This window comes from Tamandua tetradactyla, chromosome 14 (assembly GCF_023851605.1).
Source record: "Tamandua tetradactyla isolate mTamTet1 chromosome 14, mTamTet1.pri, whole genome shotgun sequence".
Taxonomy (NCBI): domain Eukaryota; kingdom Metazoa; phylum Chordata; class Mammalia; order Pilosa; family Myrmecophagidae; genus Tamandua; species Tamandua tetradactyla.
This window is the reverse complement of record NC_135340.1, coordinates 85,114,343-85,132,464: the sequence shown is the minus strand read 5'-3', so window position 1 is coordinate 85,132,464 and position 18,122 is coordinate 85,114,343. Positions and strand designations below refer to the sequence as shown.

At 51.9% G+C, this 18,122-nt stretch overlaps 1 protein-coding gene across 9 annotated transcripts in view; it reads right to left on the bottom strand.

Moving 5' to 3' along the window:
- Positions 1–4,867: 4,867 nt before the first annotated feature.
- The window catches only part of MAP2K5 (mitogen-activated protein kinase kinase 5), a 318,144-nt gene continuing 304,889 nt past the window's right edge, over positions 4,868–18,122 (bottom strand). For 6 of the 9 annotated variants that reach the window (XM_077128319.1, XM_077128316.1, XM_077128317.1 and 3 more), the window contains one exon: positions 4,868–7,224. In XM_077128319.1, the coding sequence (XP_076984434.1) occupies positions 7,120–7,224 (105 nt within the window). In that variant the 3' untranslated portion in view covers positions 4,868–7,119. The remainder of the gene's footprint in view (positions 7,225–18,122) is intronic. The other 3 variants (XM_077128320.1, XM_077128322.1, XM_077128315.1) reach the window with 2 other exon arrangements.

Sequence of the window (18,122 nt, the reverse complement as noted above, 5' to 3'; positions counted from 1 at the left end):
CTTGGGTTGTTCTAGTTTGCTAGCTGCTGGAATGCAGCACACCAGAAACTCAACGGCTTTAACAAGGGGGAATTTAATAAGTTGCTAGTTAACAGTTCTTAGGCTGTGGGAATATCCCAATTAAAGCAAGTCTATAGAAATGTCCAATCTAAGGCAACCAGGGAAAGATACTTTGGTTCAAGAAGGCCGATGAAGTTCAGGGTTTCTCTCTCGGCTGGAAGGGCGTGTGGTGAACACGGCGCCATCTGCTGGCTTTCTCTCCAGCTCCCTGGGAGGCATTTTCCTTCTTCAACCCCAAAGGTCGCTCGTTGGCTGGTGGACTCTCTCTGCTTCATGGTGCTGCAGCGTTCTCTGCTCTCTCTGAATCTCCTTCTTTCTCCAGTGTTTCCTCTTTTATAAGATCCCAGTAAAGTAATCAAGACCCACGTAGAACGGGTAGAGACACGTCTCCACCTAATCCAGTTTAACAACCACTCTTGATTGAGTCACATTTCCAGGGAGATGATCTAATTAAAGTTTCAAACATATAGTACCAAATAGGGATTAGAAGAAACGGCTGAAAAATGGGACTCAGATTAAAACAGGGCTTTTCTAGGGGACATACATCCTTTCAAACCGGGTCACCCATGAAACAGGGTGGGCTAGGTGGGGTATCAGAAAAGGGCTTCATTTCAACAAAGGCTTGAGGGATGAGTAGGAAGGGCAGAAGACAAAGGGATAAGGGGAAAGGTGTTTCAGGCAAAAGGAACAGCCTGTGCAATGGCTTGGAGGCAGAGAGGGCTCAGCACACTCAGGTAGCAAAGCATAGGGCATGGAGTGGGAGACTGAGTCCCCCTGGCAAGGGCACTGAGAAGATTGAATGAGGAAAGTGGACCCAGGCCCAGCTTCCACTGCAGACTATTAGTGTATCTTTTCTTTCTCAGAACTAAAGTAATCTGGACAATGGTATACCTGCTTTTTCTCCAGCATGTGCCTACCCCTACCTCTCCCAGGGTGTGCCCCCATTGTTCTCCCCGCATTCTCTCCTCCTGAAAAAGGAAAGAGGAAACAAAGAAAATTCTCAGGCAAAACCACCTGCACAGCCTGACTTTCCCCGACTGGATGTTTTTAACTAAGACTGTGAGCAAGAGAGACTTTTTATCCCTTGCAAGTTAATGCAAACTGTTAGGGAGATAAAGAAATGACAGCGCTGCCAATGGACTGTTGGGCTCAAAGGAGGGAAATCTGTCTCACTTTAGAGGAAGGACCTGGAGGGCTCAGCCCCATCGACTCGTTCATTGTGCTGTTATCTGCCAGAGAGGTGGTGACACCACAGCAATTAAGACAAACTTTAGTCTATAAGTTCATGCCTGCAATCTTGCGGCTTCAAAACAAGACAAATGATACCGCCAAGGGAGGAAACAAAGTCTTTCTCAGACTCTATCCAAAGTTACAGCAAATATTTCTATTTGTTCAGCAGAAAATTTCTCATTCCGAGGCCTGTGTTAACCAAGGCTCTGGGGCCTCCACTGGGTCTCATCGGGAAGCCCTCTGCTGCTCCCACTGCCCACCCGGCCCCTAGTTATGAGCTTCTGTGGTGGATCCGAAATTGTGGGACACAATTTCTGCCGAGATGGAAAGGACTCTGGACAAGGCCAGGAGGTGCCACAGGACCCTAACTCTGCCACCTGGGGCCAGCAGCCAGCACCGCAAAGGACCAGGCTTGGCGGCTGCGTCCTGAACCATTTATGGCTCTTCCACCTGCCTGGGCTCAGCCTCGCTCCTGATCTGGGTGACGCTGGCCTCGCCCCTCCTCAGGCTTTCCACCCGGACTCGGATTCAGCTCTTTGCAGCTGTCCCTAGAAGGAAGAGTAGGAGTTGGGCAGAAGACAAAGGAGTGGGGGGAACAGTGTTTTAAGCTAAGGGAACAGCCTGTGCAGTGGCCTGTAGGCAGAGAGGGCTCAGGGAGCAGAGCATCACCCATGGGATGGATGGGGCCCGGAGTGCAAGGCAGAGGTGAGGACAGCTATGTCCCAGCTGTATGAGGTACAGCCTTGAGGATCCACTTGGCCCCAATAATGGAGTGAAGATGCTGCTGGCTGCATGTCAGTGGTCGGTTCCAGCCCCTCCTCACCCTCCTGCTCTCACTGCTGTGTCCTTCTGCTGGCGCACCCGGCACAGCTTCCCTCCCAGAACTCAGCCCCCATGTCTACATAACTACGCTGGGCCCTTCTTTCTCACTGACATCTCTGCCACAGAACACAGGGACCAGACGTAGCTACGGGCTGGTGCCCCGACGGGAACTTGTGGCCGCAGTGATAGGGAGGGAAGACATCTCTGAGGAAGCAGCATGGCCCTCTCCAGCTCCCCCGCCCCACTGCACAGGCCCCAGTTCCTCCCTGTTCTGACCAGTCCCGTGGGACGGCGGGGCCTGGGGTTGCTGCAAGCCTGTAGGCGTGGCACTATCCCGGGCCTCACCTTAGTTATCACCTGGCCTTCAGTCCCGAGCGTGCAGAGGTCCGGAAGCATGCTCCTCTCCCCAAAGAGGCAGGTCTGTTCAGCTCAAGTACCAGGTCCCAGGTCCTCAGCCTCTGGGCAGGGCATCCGCTTCTCGCCGGGCTATACGACCCATCCGACCTTGCACTGGCCCGGCCACCCCAAGCCAGGCTGAGTCCTAGGTTCGGAGCTCTGAGTCATACTGCTTCAAACCACAAGGCTGTGTCTGATCAATTCTGGGTAACGAGAGTCCCATCTTTCCTCTCTCTGCCCCACTGCCTTTTCAGAGGATCTCCAAAGCCCTGGGGCCCTGCTTACTTACAATTCCAGATAAACCAAGGGGCAGAACCAGAAAGGGATGGAGGGCTAAGTGCCGAGGGGGCTCCCTTGCCTCCTGTCCAGGGCCCTAGGTGTAGGGTCCCCGCACCTGTGTCTGTGGAGGAAGAACCTGCCCCCCAGTGACAACGGGGCTCTGTGAGGATCCTCCGGTCCCAGAAACTCTCCCCCGCAAACATTCTGCAGGGGGTTTGGTTAGATGGCAAATGGGTGCCACTGAGGGCTGGAGCAAGTGACCAGAGCAAGACAGTGACAAGCCCTGGGGAGGACACTGTCCCCAGGGCTTCAGGGCTGAGGATACCATCCTCCATCCCGCCATCCCCCCTCCATACTCCCCTCCTTCCCTCTACCATCTCAGAGCACCTTCCACATGCCTACGCTGGGTCAGGTCCTGGAGACAAAGATGAGTCAGACTCACCCCTGCCCTTGTGGGCCTCACATTTGGCCAGGGTCATTGGCCGGCCTCTTCCAGAGGTCTCTGCCCAGAGAAGGTGCTGTTTAAGTGGGCCTGATAGGAGCAATAGCAGTTGGCCCCATGGAGAGGGTGCGGGTGGTTGGAGGTAGAGTTTTGCAAAGGGAATAGCTCACTGGCACCCTGTGTGCCAGAGGACTCAGCCCTCCCATGACATCTGAGGGCCATGGTCACTGGTGCGATGACCAAGCCTACACAGGCCAGAGGGCCCTGCCCTGCAGCCAGAGGAGCCTTTGCGAGAGGACCCCTCGGGGGCTGCTCAGCAACCCATCTCCCCAGGACAGTGAACCAGAGGGAAATTTAGACCTTGGGGACAGCCGTAACGCAGAGCTCTCCACCTGGGATCCATGAGTGGCTGGGCTCTAGAGCTTCAGTGAATCCTCGCGTTGTAAACGAAACCGTGTGTATGTATGTGGGTGTACAGTATTCTGGGATGCTCATGAGAGTCTGTGGCTCCAAATAGGTAGAACCCCTGCTCTGGGGCAGTGCTGGGGGAGCGCCTGGACTCTGAGACCAAGACACGTTTTCAGATGAGGACACTGGGGCCCAGAGAAAAGACAATTTGTCCAAGTCATCCCGGAAGCTGGCGTCCAGGTCTAGGCTTGGCTGCTTTCTCTAGAGCAGTGTTTCTTAGGGTAAGTGGTGGGGGTGGGGTGGGGAGAGGCATAGGGATGGGGGGGCATTCTGCACCCATATCCTGGAAGCTGGTCAAAGTGCAGATCCCGGGCCCCACTCCCAAAGGACTGACACGGTATCTTTGCACACCGGAGTGCGGAGCCTCCGTGCTAGAGGATGGGGGCTGCGTATGCACACGTGTGCCTGGGCACGTGAGGGCCTCACGGAACCAACTTCCGGAGCTGTGGTTACTTGGTGGGGTTCTGAGTTCCAAACAGGACTTTGCTACTTACTTGTTGGCTGGGCCTTGGGCAAGTCACTTGGCCTCCAAGTGTGCTTCAGTTTCTCCATCTGTGAAATGGGCAGAATACTACTGCCACTCCCCACCTCATGGGATTGCAGTGGGGATGAAACAGTGAATAAAGTCCTTAGCTCAGTGTCTGGTTGGGTGCACCATTTGGGACACAGGGGTCTGTAGGCATCCCACAAAAGTGGCAGACCCTTTTCCCAGAATAACATGCAACACTGTGTGTGTTCCAAGTTTTCCTACTTCCCCTGACATGGGGGTTGGGGGTGAAGGGTTTGCTGAGTGCTTCTCAGAACAAGGCCGGAGTTAAGTCTGGGTGGTCAGGCCCATCTGGGGAGGCCCCATTCACCAAGCACCTCTTTCTCCAGGCGCCCCTGCAGCTCTGTCCTGAACACTGGCCGAGGGCGCATCACCTTTATGGCTCGGCCCGTGATCTTCCCAGCCCCAGGGAGGCTGCAGGGGCTCAGCACGGACAGGAGTGTCCTGCTAGAGGCCCAGGGGCAGCTGGAGGCCTGCAGCACGTGGACAAGGTTACTAAGCATAGGATGACTCAGACCCTATCCAAGGGGAAAAATGATAAAATGATGCCTTACCCGACCGAGAGTAACTGGGGGTAGTGTATTGAGCCTGGATCGGGAATCACAGCCTGACCACTCCGGCCATTCAGTCACCAAATATTTATTGTGCACTTACTATGCCAGGATCTGATCGTGGCACTGGGGATACAGTGTGAACAAAACAGACCAGAGCCCCTGCCCTGCGGAGCTTACATTCTAATAGAGAGGTGGACAGAGAAGATAAAAGTAAAACAGGCGGCGCGTCACATAGTAACAAATGCAACAGAGGGAAATGGTGGAGGCAGGGTGAACACGAGTCCCACAGGCAGGAAGGTTGTTTTTACATCGGGTGGTCAGGTCAGGTCAGACCTGAGGCCACTACAGCAAAGACAGGAAGGGCACAGGACGGAGCCGTGTGGGCACAGGGGAAGGACTGCTCCTGGCACCAAGTGCGGAGGCCCATAGCAGTTGGTGCAGCACTAGCTTCTAGCAACATACAAAACCCAAAACAAAGTGTAGTTAAAGGTCATTTACCAGCCCAATGCAAGTGCTCCTTTGGGCCCTTTCCTCCATATGGTAATTCAGGGATTCAGGTTCCTTCGGCTTGTGGCTCAGCCACCCTCCCCCGTCTCCCACCCTGAGTCATTGTCACTTAGCAGAAAGATGGAGAAAGGTAGCGGAGAAGGCACATCTGCACCCTAAGCTCCTTGGCCAGAAAGCCACATAACATTTGGTCTCATTCCATTGACGAAACCAGTCACATGGCCCCTGCTAAATGGAAGGGGCTGGGAAATGTAGTTCCTGGCTGTGCAATGAGTGGCTTCCTTGCCACTCTGGAGGAGGAAGTGTGAGCCTCTGGCAGCTGTTCGATGTCCGTGCCTCGGCCCTGAGGTGGGAGTGTGCCGGGTGTTCAAGGAGCAGCAGGGAGGGCTGCTGGCTGGAGCACAGCAAGAACGGGGTGACGGGAGAGAGGCAGAGACGAGAGGTCAGCCACCGCAGGGGCGGACTGTGCAAGGCTGTGCAGGTTCTGTGGAAGCTGGGAGCCCCGGCGGATTGTGAGCGGGGAAGAGCTGCCTTCTGTTCTAACAGGTTCCCTTTAGCGGCTTTGTGGGAAATGGTCTCAGAGCACAGTGGTGGCGGCAGGGACTCTGCTGGAGGCTGTTGCAGTGGCCGTGAGGTTTAGAGTAGAACAAGGGATGGAATCAATATATTTTGAAATTAGACAACAGGATTTCCTATAAGTTGAGTCCCAGTATTTTGGCTTGAGCACTGGAAAAAAGCAGGTGCCATTTGCTGAGATGGAAAAATGGGAAGAGATTTTGGCTGTGTGTGTGGGCAAGGGGGGGGGTTGCTTTTGGATGTATTGCTGGGATTCCACTCGAGACGACCAAGTGGAAACCAAAGCCGTCTGAACTGCAGTCCCTCGCTGGTAAAATGGGGAAACCACACTTACCTGGTGGGTGGCTGACGGAGAGAATGGTTGCAAATGGCCTGAGGTGGGGGGAGGCTCAGTGAACGTGGCGGGGGGCAGCCTGCTGTGGGCAGGAGCAGGTGGCAGGGCACGTGGCGGGGGCATGGGGGGAGCCTCTTAACTGTCCTGGGCCTTTTTCAAACCCTGGTTTCCTGTTTCCTTCCCGCCCACCATGGGGTAGTGTGCGTTCGAGCAGGTGAACAGATGAGACCATGCTACCGTCCGGAAGGGGTACAAGGCAGGAGCTGAGATCCCGGCTCTAGTCCTGGCCCAGTTACGTCTTCGGTGCAGCTCTCCAGGCCCAAGCGTCTCCCCTGTTCAGTGGGCTGGGCGGAAGCACTGGGCACGGGGGCAGGGCACTGAGTCTTGGGAGGGGAGTGCCTGGCACGGGCAGGTTCTGCCACACACAACTTCCTGCAGCAGCGGGGGTCCCTCACCCCCCCCCCGGGGGGGTACACACTCACCCACAATACAATCCTCCTGGGGGAGGTGGTCACAGAATGGTCATACATTTATTCCCGTCAGCCAATGCTGACAGGGTCGTCATGACCCCTTACAGAGAAAAATGCTAGGAAAACAGATGAGGTGGGTGGCAGAAGCCTTCATTCTCACTGCCTCCACCCCTTACCCACCCTGCCAGGGCTAGTCCTTCAGAGGGGAGAGGGTGATGGCCGGCCTTGGCAGGCACTGGCCACGCTGAGGGCTTCCTAGGCAAGGGCTTGGGTGCAGAGAGGAGATGAGCCGTCTCCGGCAGAGTTGAAGGTGAGGGAGTGGGAGCCCGGGCCCAGCAAAGCACTTCTGGTGCAGACAGCAATCGGAGAGGGTGTGATAGGCAGGGTTTGCCCCTCGGTGCCCAGTTCTGGGCTCGCAGCACCCTGAGGAAGCCTCAGGGGGGCCCCTTCTGGCTCCGCCTCTCCTCCAGAGCCCGGCACACCCACATGGACACCACAGCAGCGTTCCCGTCGTTGAACTGCACGATGAATGGGTGGCCCTGTGGGGAGAGGAGGAGGCTGTCACTGGTGGTCCCCAGATCATGCACGTCATCCTCAGCCCAGACCTCACTGGTTTTCCCCTATACACGTGTGGGGTAAGGAGGGCAGCTGTCAGTCCCATCCCACAGCCCAGATAACCGAGGCCCAAAGAGGAGCAGGGACAAATGCAGTCAAGGGGTGGAAACTGGAGCACTCACTGGCACACTGCAGACTGCCTGGTGCTCTGCTACGTTTCTCTGAGACTCCACCTAGCCTGACAGCCCCTTAAAGGTGACATCTGTCTGCACTTCACACCCTTTCTGGCCTCCCTCAGAGAGCCAGTGGCCAAGGCCTGCCACCTGTGTTGCCAGTGAACCGGTCCCATTGCTGCCCAGAGACCAAAAAAACATCTTGTCAGAGGTTGTGTCAATCCCTGTAATTTTTTTCTTTGTCTAAAGCTCTCCTATAAATAAATCACAACCTATAATGGAAGGAGTGTCAGGGGAACAAGGAATGCGCTGATGGTTACGGGTCCTGGTGAGAAGTTCAGGGTTGAGGGCTGGATTGTGGGGGGCAGGCGCGGTGCTCAGGCAGCCTGCCCCTGGGTCTAACCCACTTAGCCCACAGGAAGCCAGTTTCTATTTAGCTGTCCCCTCCCTTGCTGTTCTGCAGCATCAAGATTTACATTCACGTTCTTAGGGCCTCCTGGGAGTTCCCAGGGAACATCAGGAAAGCAGGGCAGCCACTGGTCGCCTTGGCCACAAGTCGAAGGTGAAAGGAAAACACCGAAGCATTTCCTTTCCCTTCTCTCCAAGCGGCTTATCTGCTAAAGATCATGGACCAGGTGGCTACCTCCCCTACCAAAACGATGCGGCCAGCAAGAAAAATGGTGAGCCCAGGAAGCCACAGCATGTGCAGGTGGGGGAGAGTATGCGTCTTTGTGGGGTGCGAGAGGAGAGCGGAAAGAATGGGGAGGAGGGCCTGCTGCCTTCACTCCCTCCCCTCCCCCATCTCCACTGGCCTGGAGATGCCAGGGCTGCTTTATCCAATACATCCCAGGCTTGACCTGAAGCCCCAGGGGACGGCAGCCCCTGGCAGCCTGCTTGGAGCTCTGCTGCCTCGAGACGAGCTCATCACATTCATTTTCCATCATGGCCAGGAGGGATGTGGGCTGGGGCTCAGGTGCCCTGGCTGTCCGACCGCAGTGTCTGTGGGACCAATCCAGCTCAGGCATGAGAGGCAAAGGGGGTTAAAAAGGCCCACTCGGACCACAGGCCACTCGGACCTGAGGTGTCTCTCGGGACAGGAGGAAGGAGCACCCAGGCTTCTTCATCCCTGGGCTCACGCTGGTCCCCGACCTGACCTTCCCAATTCAGGCCAGGAACCCTGCACGGGTCTACCTCAGAGGCATGTGGAACACTGTCAGGGAACAGGGATGAAGCTCACTCACGGGGGGAAGACCATGGTGGAGCCATGTCTGGAGCGCTGCTGGGCACCTCTCATGATCTGCCCATGGCACTCTATGGGGGCGCCTACACACCTGCAGGACCCCCAAGGGCGCAGCTGGGAGAGGGGGTTTTGAAGCCAGGCTAGGTGGGTACCCTGCAGATGGCAGATGTCCGGGTGTAAGAATTAGGCAGGAGAGACCCTATTTTGGCTTCTTAATTTTCTCTCCCTCATATATGCCTACCAAATGCTGCTTTCCCAAATTGCTGCCCGGACAGAGGACCCTGTTCTGAAATAAGAGTGTGCACATTTTCTTTCAGGAGGCTCAGGCAAGGTGACCTCTTGCCCTTCTGAGGAACAAAGGGAAACGCTGTGCTCAGGAGTCGACGGGCCCCTCCCCCCAGGCCCCGGGTAACACAGTGTCACTTTCCCAGAATGCCCGTGACTTTGGGGCCCATATGCTCCATCTCTGTTATCATCTGTTTGGGAGCAAGCAGAGCGGAACTGCAGGAGGGGAGAGAGAGACATTCCTCCACTTCACAGGAAGGGCTGATGGCTTCACTGCAGGGAAGCACCTTGCCCAGGCTCCCGCCCGCCCGTGGGAGGGAGGCAGAGATGGGCAGCTGCCCTGCCCCGCGTCCTCGTCCTCCTCCGCGTGCGGCGGAGCTGGGATTTGGCTGATTCTCGGCCCCTAGTATCCCTGACGAGGCACGTTGGTGCTTTACACCACCCTGCAAGGGAGTGACCCAGACAGACAGTTTTGTTCCCCAGCCATGGCTGAGGGCTTTGGGGTAGGCACTGAGACGGGGAGACGGACTAACAGAGAAGCAGGTATGGAGGGAGGAAGGTCCCAGCCTCTCTTGGCATCCGGGGCCGAGAAGGGAACTTGGGACATGATGAGAAAGCTGGTCTACAATGAGAGAGATAGAGCATGAAGAGCTGCACAAGCCGGGGATGGAGGAGAAGTAGGAGGGACGGTGGGCTGTCCGTAGCACTGGAGACCCTGGGAGCCGTTATGCCTGGGCCTGGTATCATCTCTGTCTACAGGTCCCCAAGGCACCCCCCAGTTTGGGGTTGGTCTGTGCCATGTGCTACCAAAGCAGCACTATCTTCTGTAGGTGGGCACGACGATGTCCACTATATAGATAAGGAAACAGAGGCTGCAAGGGTCACTTAACCTGCACGGGCCTCCAGAGCTGGGATTGGAACAAAGCTCTGTAATCCCCAACTCGTGCTCTCCTTGGGCAGATCTGTGGTAGGGAGAGGCAGGACAATCAACACTGAGAGTGCAATTCCCTCACGGTGATTCGGGCCTGCCTGGCAGAAGGTGGGCCCAAGGCTGTGAGCCTGAATTCCCCAGGTCCTGGTCTCTGTGGCTGCTGCCCCCTGGACACATTGGGAGGCAGTGCTCTGCCACCAGGGTGGCCACTCTCCCTGGGCTCCTCCTTCACCCTCTAGGTTGGGTGGGAAGTAGGGCAAGTACACATCACCTCCTCTTTCCAGAAAAAAAAAGGAAACTGAGGCCCAGAGAAGGGAAGTGCCTGGTTAGGTGCTGGGACTGAACTCGGATCACCTGGTTTCTGCTCTCACCTATTCTCAGGATAGGCTTGTCTCCCAAGACCTGGCAGGGTACAGTTTGCTCCTGCCTCCCTAGATTATAACTGCGACATGCACAATACAGGTTCTCCTCAGGGTTTAAAGAATGAACAAATAAAACCTGCTTTGGGAAAGTACAAAAATCACTCTGCCTTCCTGAGACGCCTGCAGGTGCCCGAGTTCTCAGGTGGCTCTGGACAGGCCCGAGCAGACACTGGCATAGCCAGATGCCTAGAGATAGATGGACACTGTACATGGATGATAGTAATTCTGAGCCCAGAGACCCTGGACTGAGTGCTATGTGCTAGGTATTGCCAAGGGCCCTGTCCCGATGAACCCGCTGAATCCTCCGCTCCCTCTTGGAGGTGTGCGCTGCTATTCATTCCCACTTCTCAGATGAGGACACTGACGCTCGGGGTATTCTCATCCAAGCAGGTGGTCGGGCTGGAACAGAAACATGGGCCTTCTGCCTCCAAACCCTGTGCTCGTGACCCTGCTCTGACCTCGTGGGTCCCTCAGAGGGTGTCAGTGGGGGCCACGGGAGGGAACAGCCTCCTGCAGCTGGTCCCTTTTCTTGGCGTGGAGGACAAGCACATCTCTCCCTGGCAGAGAAATCCAGGAATCCTGGACAAGCCCTCACAGCACCACGGGGATACAAGGAACAGCGGGAACACGGCGTAGTGTGTCTCCCCAGCATCTCCACACTCAAGGTGACTGCCCCAAACCCCAGCCTCTGCCCGCCATGCAGAGTGCATGTGAGTGGAGAGCTGGAGGGCGCGTGCCAGGCTGGAGCTGTGGAGCAATCTTGCTGGCTTCATCACTGGGGCAGTGGAGCCACTCTTACTTCCTGGAGTCTCTCAGGGCCAGCTGCAACAATTAAACCGTCGAGGGATGAAGTATTATGGTCCACAAACTTCACTACAGAAGATGAAGACATAATGACGGGAAAAGGATGGTTCTACAGAGGTAGGATGGATCAAAAAGTGGGTCACTGAGGAGAGTGAGAGAGGTGAGTCGACAATAGCCAGGCTACCAGTGTCACCTGTGCAGACACACCCCACCCACAGGGCTGAGAAGCATGTGGAGTTAGTGAGATGAAGGCACTGGTAAAAATTTAATAACTGTAGCTGTTCGATACTCTCAGCTTCACCTCAGCATTACTGCTCAGCATTCTATCAGATTTTTGACTCTCCCTCTGTAATTAACATCCCCAATTCTCGCCTACCCATTTCATTGCAATGATGTAACTTCCTGAGGGACTGAAAGCAGGACACTCTCCAGTCCTTCCCATTTGGACAGCACTCTACACATCTGCAGAAGGAGGCAGGGAGAGGAGGGATTAGCGGGCCCACTGTGGGGAGGAAATGAGGCTCCGAGCCTGCCGTGGTGGGTAAGCGCTGCCAGAGGCTCAGGCGTCTGGCTCCTAGTTCAGTGCTCAGTCAGGGACACTTCACTGCCTATCCTTAGAGAAGAGCTGACTTATTCGGGGCTCCCACATTTTCTTCTCTTCATTTAACTTCCAAAAGCACATCATGCATAGGAATCATTTCTAACCTGCTGGTGTGGCTGCCAGGCCTAGTGCAATGCCTGTTGCATGGAAAAGCGGTCCGCGTAAACTGGATGTCTGCATCTATTCATTGACGACTTGCTGTCTGTCTGTGGCCTCTACGCACTGCTGCCTGTAACCCTCCAGGAACCCCGTTTTATAGAAAAAGGAAACCGAGGCTCCAAGAAGCTATAAGATCGGGCAAGGTCACAGAGCTAGAAAGTGGCAGAGTTAAGGTTTAAGCCTGGGAGTCCCTTCCAGTCATGTGCTCATCTGCCCCACCAGTCTGCCTGCCTAACCGGTACTTCCTAGATCAGGCACCGCAAGCTTCATAGTTCTACTTCTTTCAGAAAAAGAATACCTTCTTATTATGGATGTTCAACAAATAGTTTTAATTAAATCAGGGTGGCTGCATATCCTTTTCCTCTCCATCCAAATTCTTATACACGGGACACTACTAATCATTTATTTCACACTCAGAGGACCTCTAAAGTACTAGCATCATCCCTGTTTTACAGACGGGGAAGCTAGAACACCAAAGACGAAGGAACTTATCCCAGGTTACTTCTGTTTGCAGAGCCCAAGCCCTCAGCCAGGGATGCCCCTTCTCCTCAGTGCCAGCCAGAGGATGAGTGGCACGCCCTGCAGGAAGGCCTGCACTCACAGCAGCTGCCCTCAGGGTGGTGTGAGGTTGTCTATGTGATAACCTCAGCCTCCCAGTTCTCCATTCTCTATCTTTGGGTCTGGACTCCAGAGCAGCCCGAGAAACTAAGGCCTAGGGTCTAGAAGAAATTTCCCGGGGATAGAAAAACCAGACCCTGGTAGTAAGGACAGAAATTAAAAGAAAGAAAGAAAGAAAGAAAGAAAGAAAGAAACTGTATTTACAGCAGTGGACTACAGCCCAAACCTAAGATCTACCTCTGTGAAACCTGTCTTCATGTCACCGCTTTCCAACAGATGCCATCTCTCCCTCCACTGAACCATTCTAATACCTTCTTTTTGACTGCTCTTATAACACACGCTTGCTCTGTTGTGTTATTATCATTTGAGCCCATCTTATCCTAACACCATTCTGGAAGCCACTTGAGTGCAGGGCAGTGCTAAGGATATGGCAACCCCAAAGAAACGTGAGCTGTATTAACTGGAAGGTTACAGCTTCCCTAGGAGACTGATGCTCAGGATGAGAACCACTGCAGGTTGGGGTGGGCAGGCGTAGGGAGAAGGCTCCCTGCTGAGGCTGTTCTAGACACCTGGGGGGCCTCTCTGGACTAGAGGACTCTCCTCCCTCAGGGCGAGTCACAGGTTACCAGGCACCTCTTCTGCCAAAGATGCTGCATGGGAGAGAACGCCAAGGATCCAAGAACCTCTTTAAGTAAGTATCCAGTTATGTCCCAGACATGTTCAAAACTAGTAAAGGGTTCAACAAGCAGCTCAAGTGAGCCAGCAGGGACAGTCCTATAACTTGGTGGGTGTCTGTGAAAAGTGATTGGAGAGGCTGGCAGGATGCCTAAATATCAAATACACTGCCTATCACTTCACCTTTCCTTGTTGGACCTTTGCATTTTACCTGAAGGCTCTATGAATCTTTTAGGATTCCAAACTCCTTGGCAGGGTTAACACTTTGGTCCCTTCTCAGCATTAATACTGGGTAGGACATGAGATACCTCCGGGGCTACAGGATCTCCAATGCGTTGGCGGTTTTACAAATGTTTGATTCAAATTTGGTTAAAAGTTTTTTTAAACTACATTTTAAAACCTAATGAAAAAATAACATATACACACTCAACCATGCTCAGCTGAAGATGTTAGCATTGGCTACTGTTACTGGGCATTATATTATTAACTTATTCATGGCAGTCTTGGAGCGAAGTCAGTCCTTCTGTTAGGTATGTGCATATTATTCTACTTCTTACATACTGCCGACAACTAGGAGGACTGGTGTGGTGCGTGATCATGTTTCCAGTGCAGCGATGTCTGCTCCTGGGAAACTGCAAAGCTGAGTCCAACACCAGAGCCCAGATGCACCAAGCCCAGCAAATGCAGATGAGGCTCAGAGCACTGGCAGTGCACCTCCCACCTGGCTCGGGGGGGGGGCAGCTGTGCAATGCCGAGTGGGGAAGGGAGGGACCAAGCCACCCTGAGTTTCTGATTGGTGTCAGTGCTTCTTGTAAGCTTTGAGTACCTCCTGTCTGACCTATGTATTTACCCTAAGAAATGCATATGAACAGTCGGTAATTACTTTCAGTGATTAAACACTGGAATAAAACCTTTCTGCTGGTTCTTTTTTAAGCTTCTACAGTGGTTTAAAGGATGCCTTGGCTGAGACTGCAAGGCGAGGGGCGGTACACCTAGACTGAGTCTGTCTTTTTCTGATACTGTGCTACTGAAATAAAATACGGAAATAAGCTGAATGCTGATACAAATATAAAATTGCAACTATCATCTATGACACTAGCTTTCAGATTTTTGTGTCCTGCAAAAAACTTCCTAAAAAAGCAAGTGTCTACAACAAATGCTAACACATCAATGCTGAAAAACTCAAAACTTTTCTCTATCACTATTGATGTTCTGCATACAATTTCATGAAATAAAAAGTACTCCATCATTAACATTTCTAAAGCTACCAATCTAATCTCTTCTTACCGGGAGAAAACTTTGGATTAGAGAAGCTAAATGGGTTATGGAAGGACACATATAAATGCCCAATGTCTAATGTTTGTTAACTTGCTGTCAAGTGGCAGAGACACCTTTACACTACTAACCACGAGGTGATATTTCACAGTCACCACTGGGGAGCAAGGCTGGCCTCCCGGCAGGGTGTGCCCAGCCTGTGAGTGCAGTGTGGGCTGGGATTGAGGTTGGAGAGGAGTCTGAGGAGCGACTTAGCAAACAGAAAGCTGAGGTGTCTCCTTAAAAATTCTCTGCTTCCGCTGCATGGGGTAGTGCAAGAAGCCGGAGTCTGAGAGGCAGCAAGCCTTCCCTTGGCCGTCTGACTAGTTGCGAAGACTCAGGAAGGGCCACGCCGGCCTCACCTGTAAATGAGCAGCACTGACGAGGGAGGGGTCCCATCCCTTCGTTTAGTTTTCTATGCGGCGGAGCTTCTGTTCTAATGCTCCCGACCTCTCTCCCCAGGAAGGATGAGTGGCAACGCTGGAGACCGAGTTTGCTGGGCTCAGTCTGCTGTGCTGTGGGTCTCCTGGCCCCCGAGAGGGTGCACCCTGCTGTGCCATCTCAGCTGCCCAGGCAGGCGGTGCACCTCAGGGGGAGGTTGCAGAGTTTAGTTATGACTGTGGCTCAGTGGGTAAATTCTTAGGAAGGGCCCTGGGGCCACTCATGTAAGCACATTTTTCAATCCAGATTTTTTTTTATAGAAGCAAAGCTGATGATTTTGCTCCATTATTTCCTGGATCTTCTTTTTCAGTTGCTTTTGAGGACAGGGAAGCTGTTTGCTGGCTTCCTCATACACACCAAATACCACCCATCTTCCTTCCTCTTGGCGGTGGGTTGCGATGACCAAATGAGATCATCTGTACAACAGTGGGTGCTTCAGGACAGACGCTGGGGAAGTGGGAAGAGTGCTTATCATCCTTCCAAACAGAACATAAGCCCCAGGGGGCAAAGCAGAAAGATGAGAGAATGAGCCTTGCCTCTCTGTAAAGCTAGCACCGAGTCTGTCTGACTACCAAGCCCAACGCAGCCAAGCAAATATCACAGGTACAGATGCAAGGCATTTGTCTTGAGAATGTGCTTTCTCAGCCTTGGGTTTCTAAAACTTTTCCATGGGGGAGTGAAAGTTCCTGTCCAGTCCTTCATTTTCTTTTAATACCTCAGAATTAGTTTGCAGCTGTGACATGCCATTTTAATCAAACTTCTCAAGTTTATACTTCACAACTGCTACAGAAAGAGATGTTCCCCTCCAAATATTCAATTAGTAGCAGTAAACTGCTTACCTCTAACCATCCTAGACTGTACACTGACATCTAAGAGGGTCAAGAAACTCTCTACCTTTCATCTGAGCAGAGGTGTGTTCCTACACACAGTAACTGGTCAGAAAATGGCCCACTGAGAGAACAAAATGTTTCCAAAAATCTCCGTGAGTCATTCTAACCCCTGTGCTTACAGGGAAGCCACTGGACCACTGCAGTGTGGTGTGGGGAGGTAGCAATGGATGACTCCTGTTGGCCATGATGATGGAGACAGACATGGGATGCTGGTGCTCTGAAGTTTTTGTTTGAGGGAGCTGACCCGTGTGAATGGCAGAAGGATGCTGCCAGCCCTAATCAGGGGACGAGGTGGCTGCCCTGGGCAAGATAGGACTGGGATGATGCGACCCTCCTGACTCCCTCCCCCACCTCAGAAATCCTGGGATGGTCAGATGCCCAGAGAAGTCGGGATCAGGGGGTGCCAGAGGGAGAGGAGGATAATGCCGAGACTCACGCTGGAGTAGGTGAGTCTGCAGCAAGTTCAAGCAGTGACCATGCGCCAGTTCCAGGAATCTGAATGTTCAAGGCTTGTTGTTGGGGGTGTTGGTTGTGTGCTGGTGAAGGTTTAAAGACACAGCATTCAGAAGGATGGTTTTTTCTGCCCTCTTGTTTTTCTTTATTTCTTGAGTTGTGATGTTTGAGCTATGAGATCTTGACTCCGTGTGTATGCATGTATATGTATATGTGGGTATGAGTATATGCAGAAGGGGGAAAGGGTGGCAGACAATGAGAACCAGCACAAATTCTAGCACAAAAAAGCGAACTCAATAAACGTTTGTTGAGTAAAACAGAACTGACTGATTTTAACAGTGAATAAATGAAGAGTTCTGATAAGATGAAAAACTAAGAGAGCCTAAAAGCCCTTCTCTTGACAAACCTCTAAACATGCCAGAAAAAACAGAACAATTTTTTTTAAGTACAGCTAAGTTCCTCAGGAAGGAAGGGAAATCTGAAAGTGCTAAAAATGAAGCCTCTGAAAACCAGGATTATGAGTGGAAGTCTTGTGGTCCCAAGGGAGCTACTGACAATAATAGTAATGACTAATTTTGAAGGTTTAAAAACAAAGTGAAAAACGAAATCCTGGACCATTGATGACATGTAAGATGGAAAAGGAAGGGATCAGAAACTCTTAAGTCCCTTACATATGGGAGGAAAGGGGCTGTGGCAGAGACTGCTAGTTGCCTCTCAATATCCATTCCCTTCTCCCTTCGTAATCAGAATTCTGATTTTTGGCAGGGAACACTATCACACAACAAAGCAACTACATTCCCCAGAGTACATGTTCAATATCACATGGGCAGACAGGCTGTGTGCCAGTTCTATGAAGTATCTGTAAAAGAGGGGTTAAGTGCTTCCCTGTCCCCATCCTTTACCTGGTGGCTGGAGCTTAAGTGACACCTTGACTCAAAAGATAAAAGGAGTTTGGCTTCCTGACATGGTGCAGTTACCAAAACACTCTGGGCACGCTACTTCCTGACCTCTTTCTCTTGAGTGGGAAATACCCACTTGTCTTTTTAAGCTACTGCTGTTCTTTTTAAAATATGCAGTCAAAGTTTAATTCTACCCAACGATATTAGATAAAGAGATTCTAAGGCTGAGTAATATTTGAGAGGAGACGTATAATTTAGTGATTAGCCTTAGGCTATGCTAAATTAAATTAAAAATTTAGGGATAACCAATAAGAGTCTAGAAATAGAGTACAGTTTCTAAACCAATGGAGAGAATAAAAGGGAATAAAGAAAACAACCAAACAGAGTGGAGAATGGAGGAAAAAAAAGACAAAAAAAAGTAGTGTAGGGAGAAAGTAAAAACAGGATAGAGAAAAAACAAGTATATCAATAAATAATAAATGCAAATGGATTAAACTAGTCAATTAAAAAGTCTTGAGAAAAAAAATACAAACAACTGAATTGAAAAACAGGCAAAGGACTCCAACAGAAAATTTCTCCAAAGAAGGTACACTAATAGCTAACAAGCACATGAAAAGAGGCTCAACACTGTTAACCATTAGGGAAATGCAAATCAAAATGAGATAACCACCTCATGCTCATTAAAATAGCTATTAAAAAAACCAGAAAAGTAACAAGTGCTGGTGAGGAAGGAGAGAAAAGAAATCTTTGAACACTGTTGGTGGGAGTGCAAAATGCTGCAACAGCTGTGGAAACAGTTGGGTGGTTCCTCAGAAAATTAAACACAGAAACCCAGTAGTCCTCCTTCTAGGTATAAACCCCACTCCTCCAAAAAACTGACATCAGGGACTAGAACAGATATTTGCACACAGATGTTCATAATGGCATTATTCCCAATAGCTAAAAGTTGTGCCCATTAGCAGATGAATGGATAAACA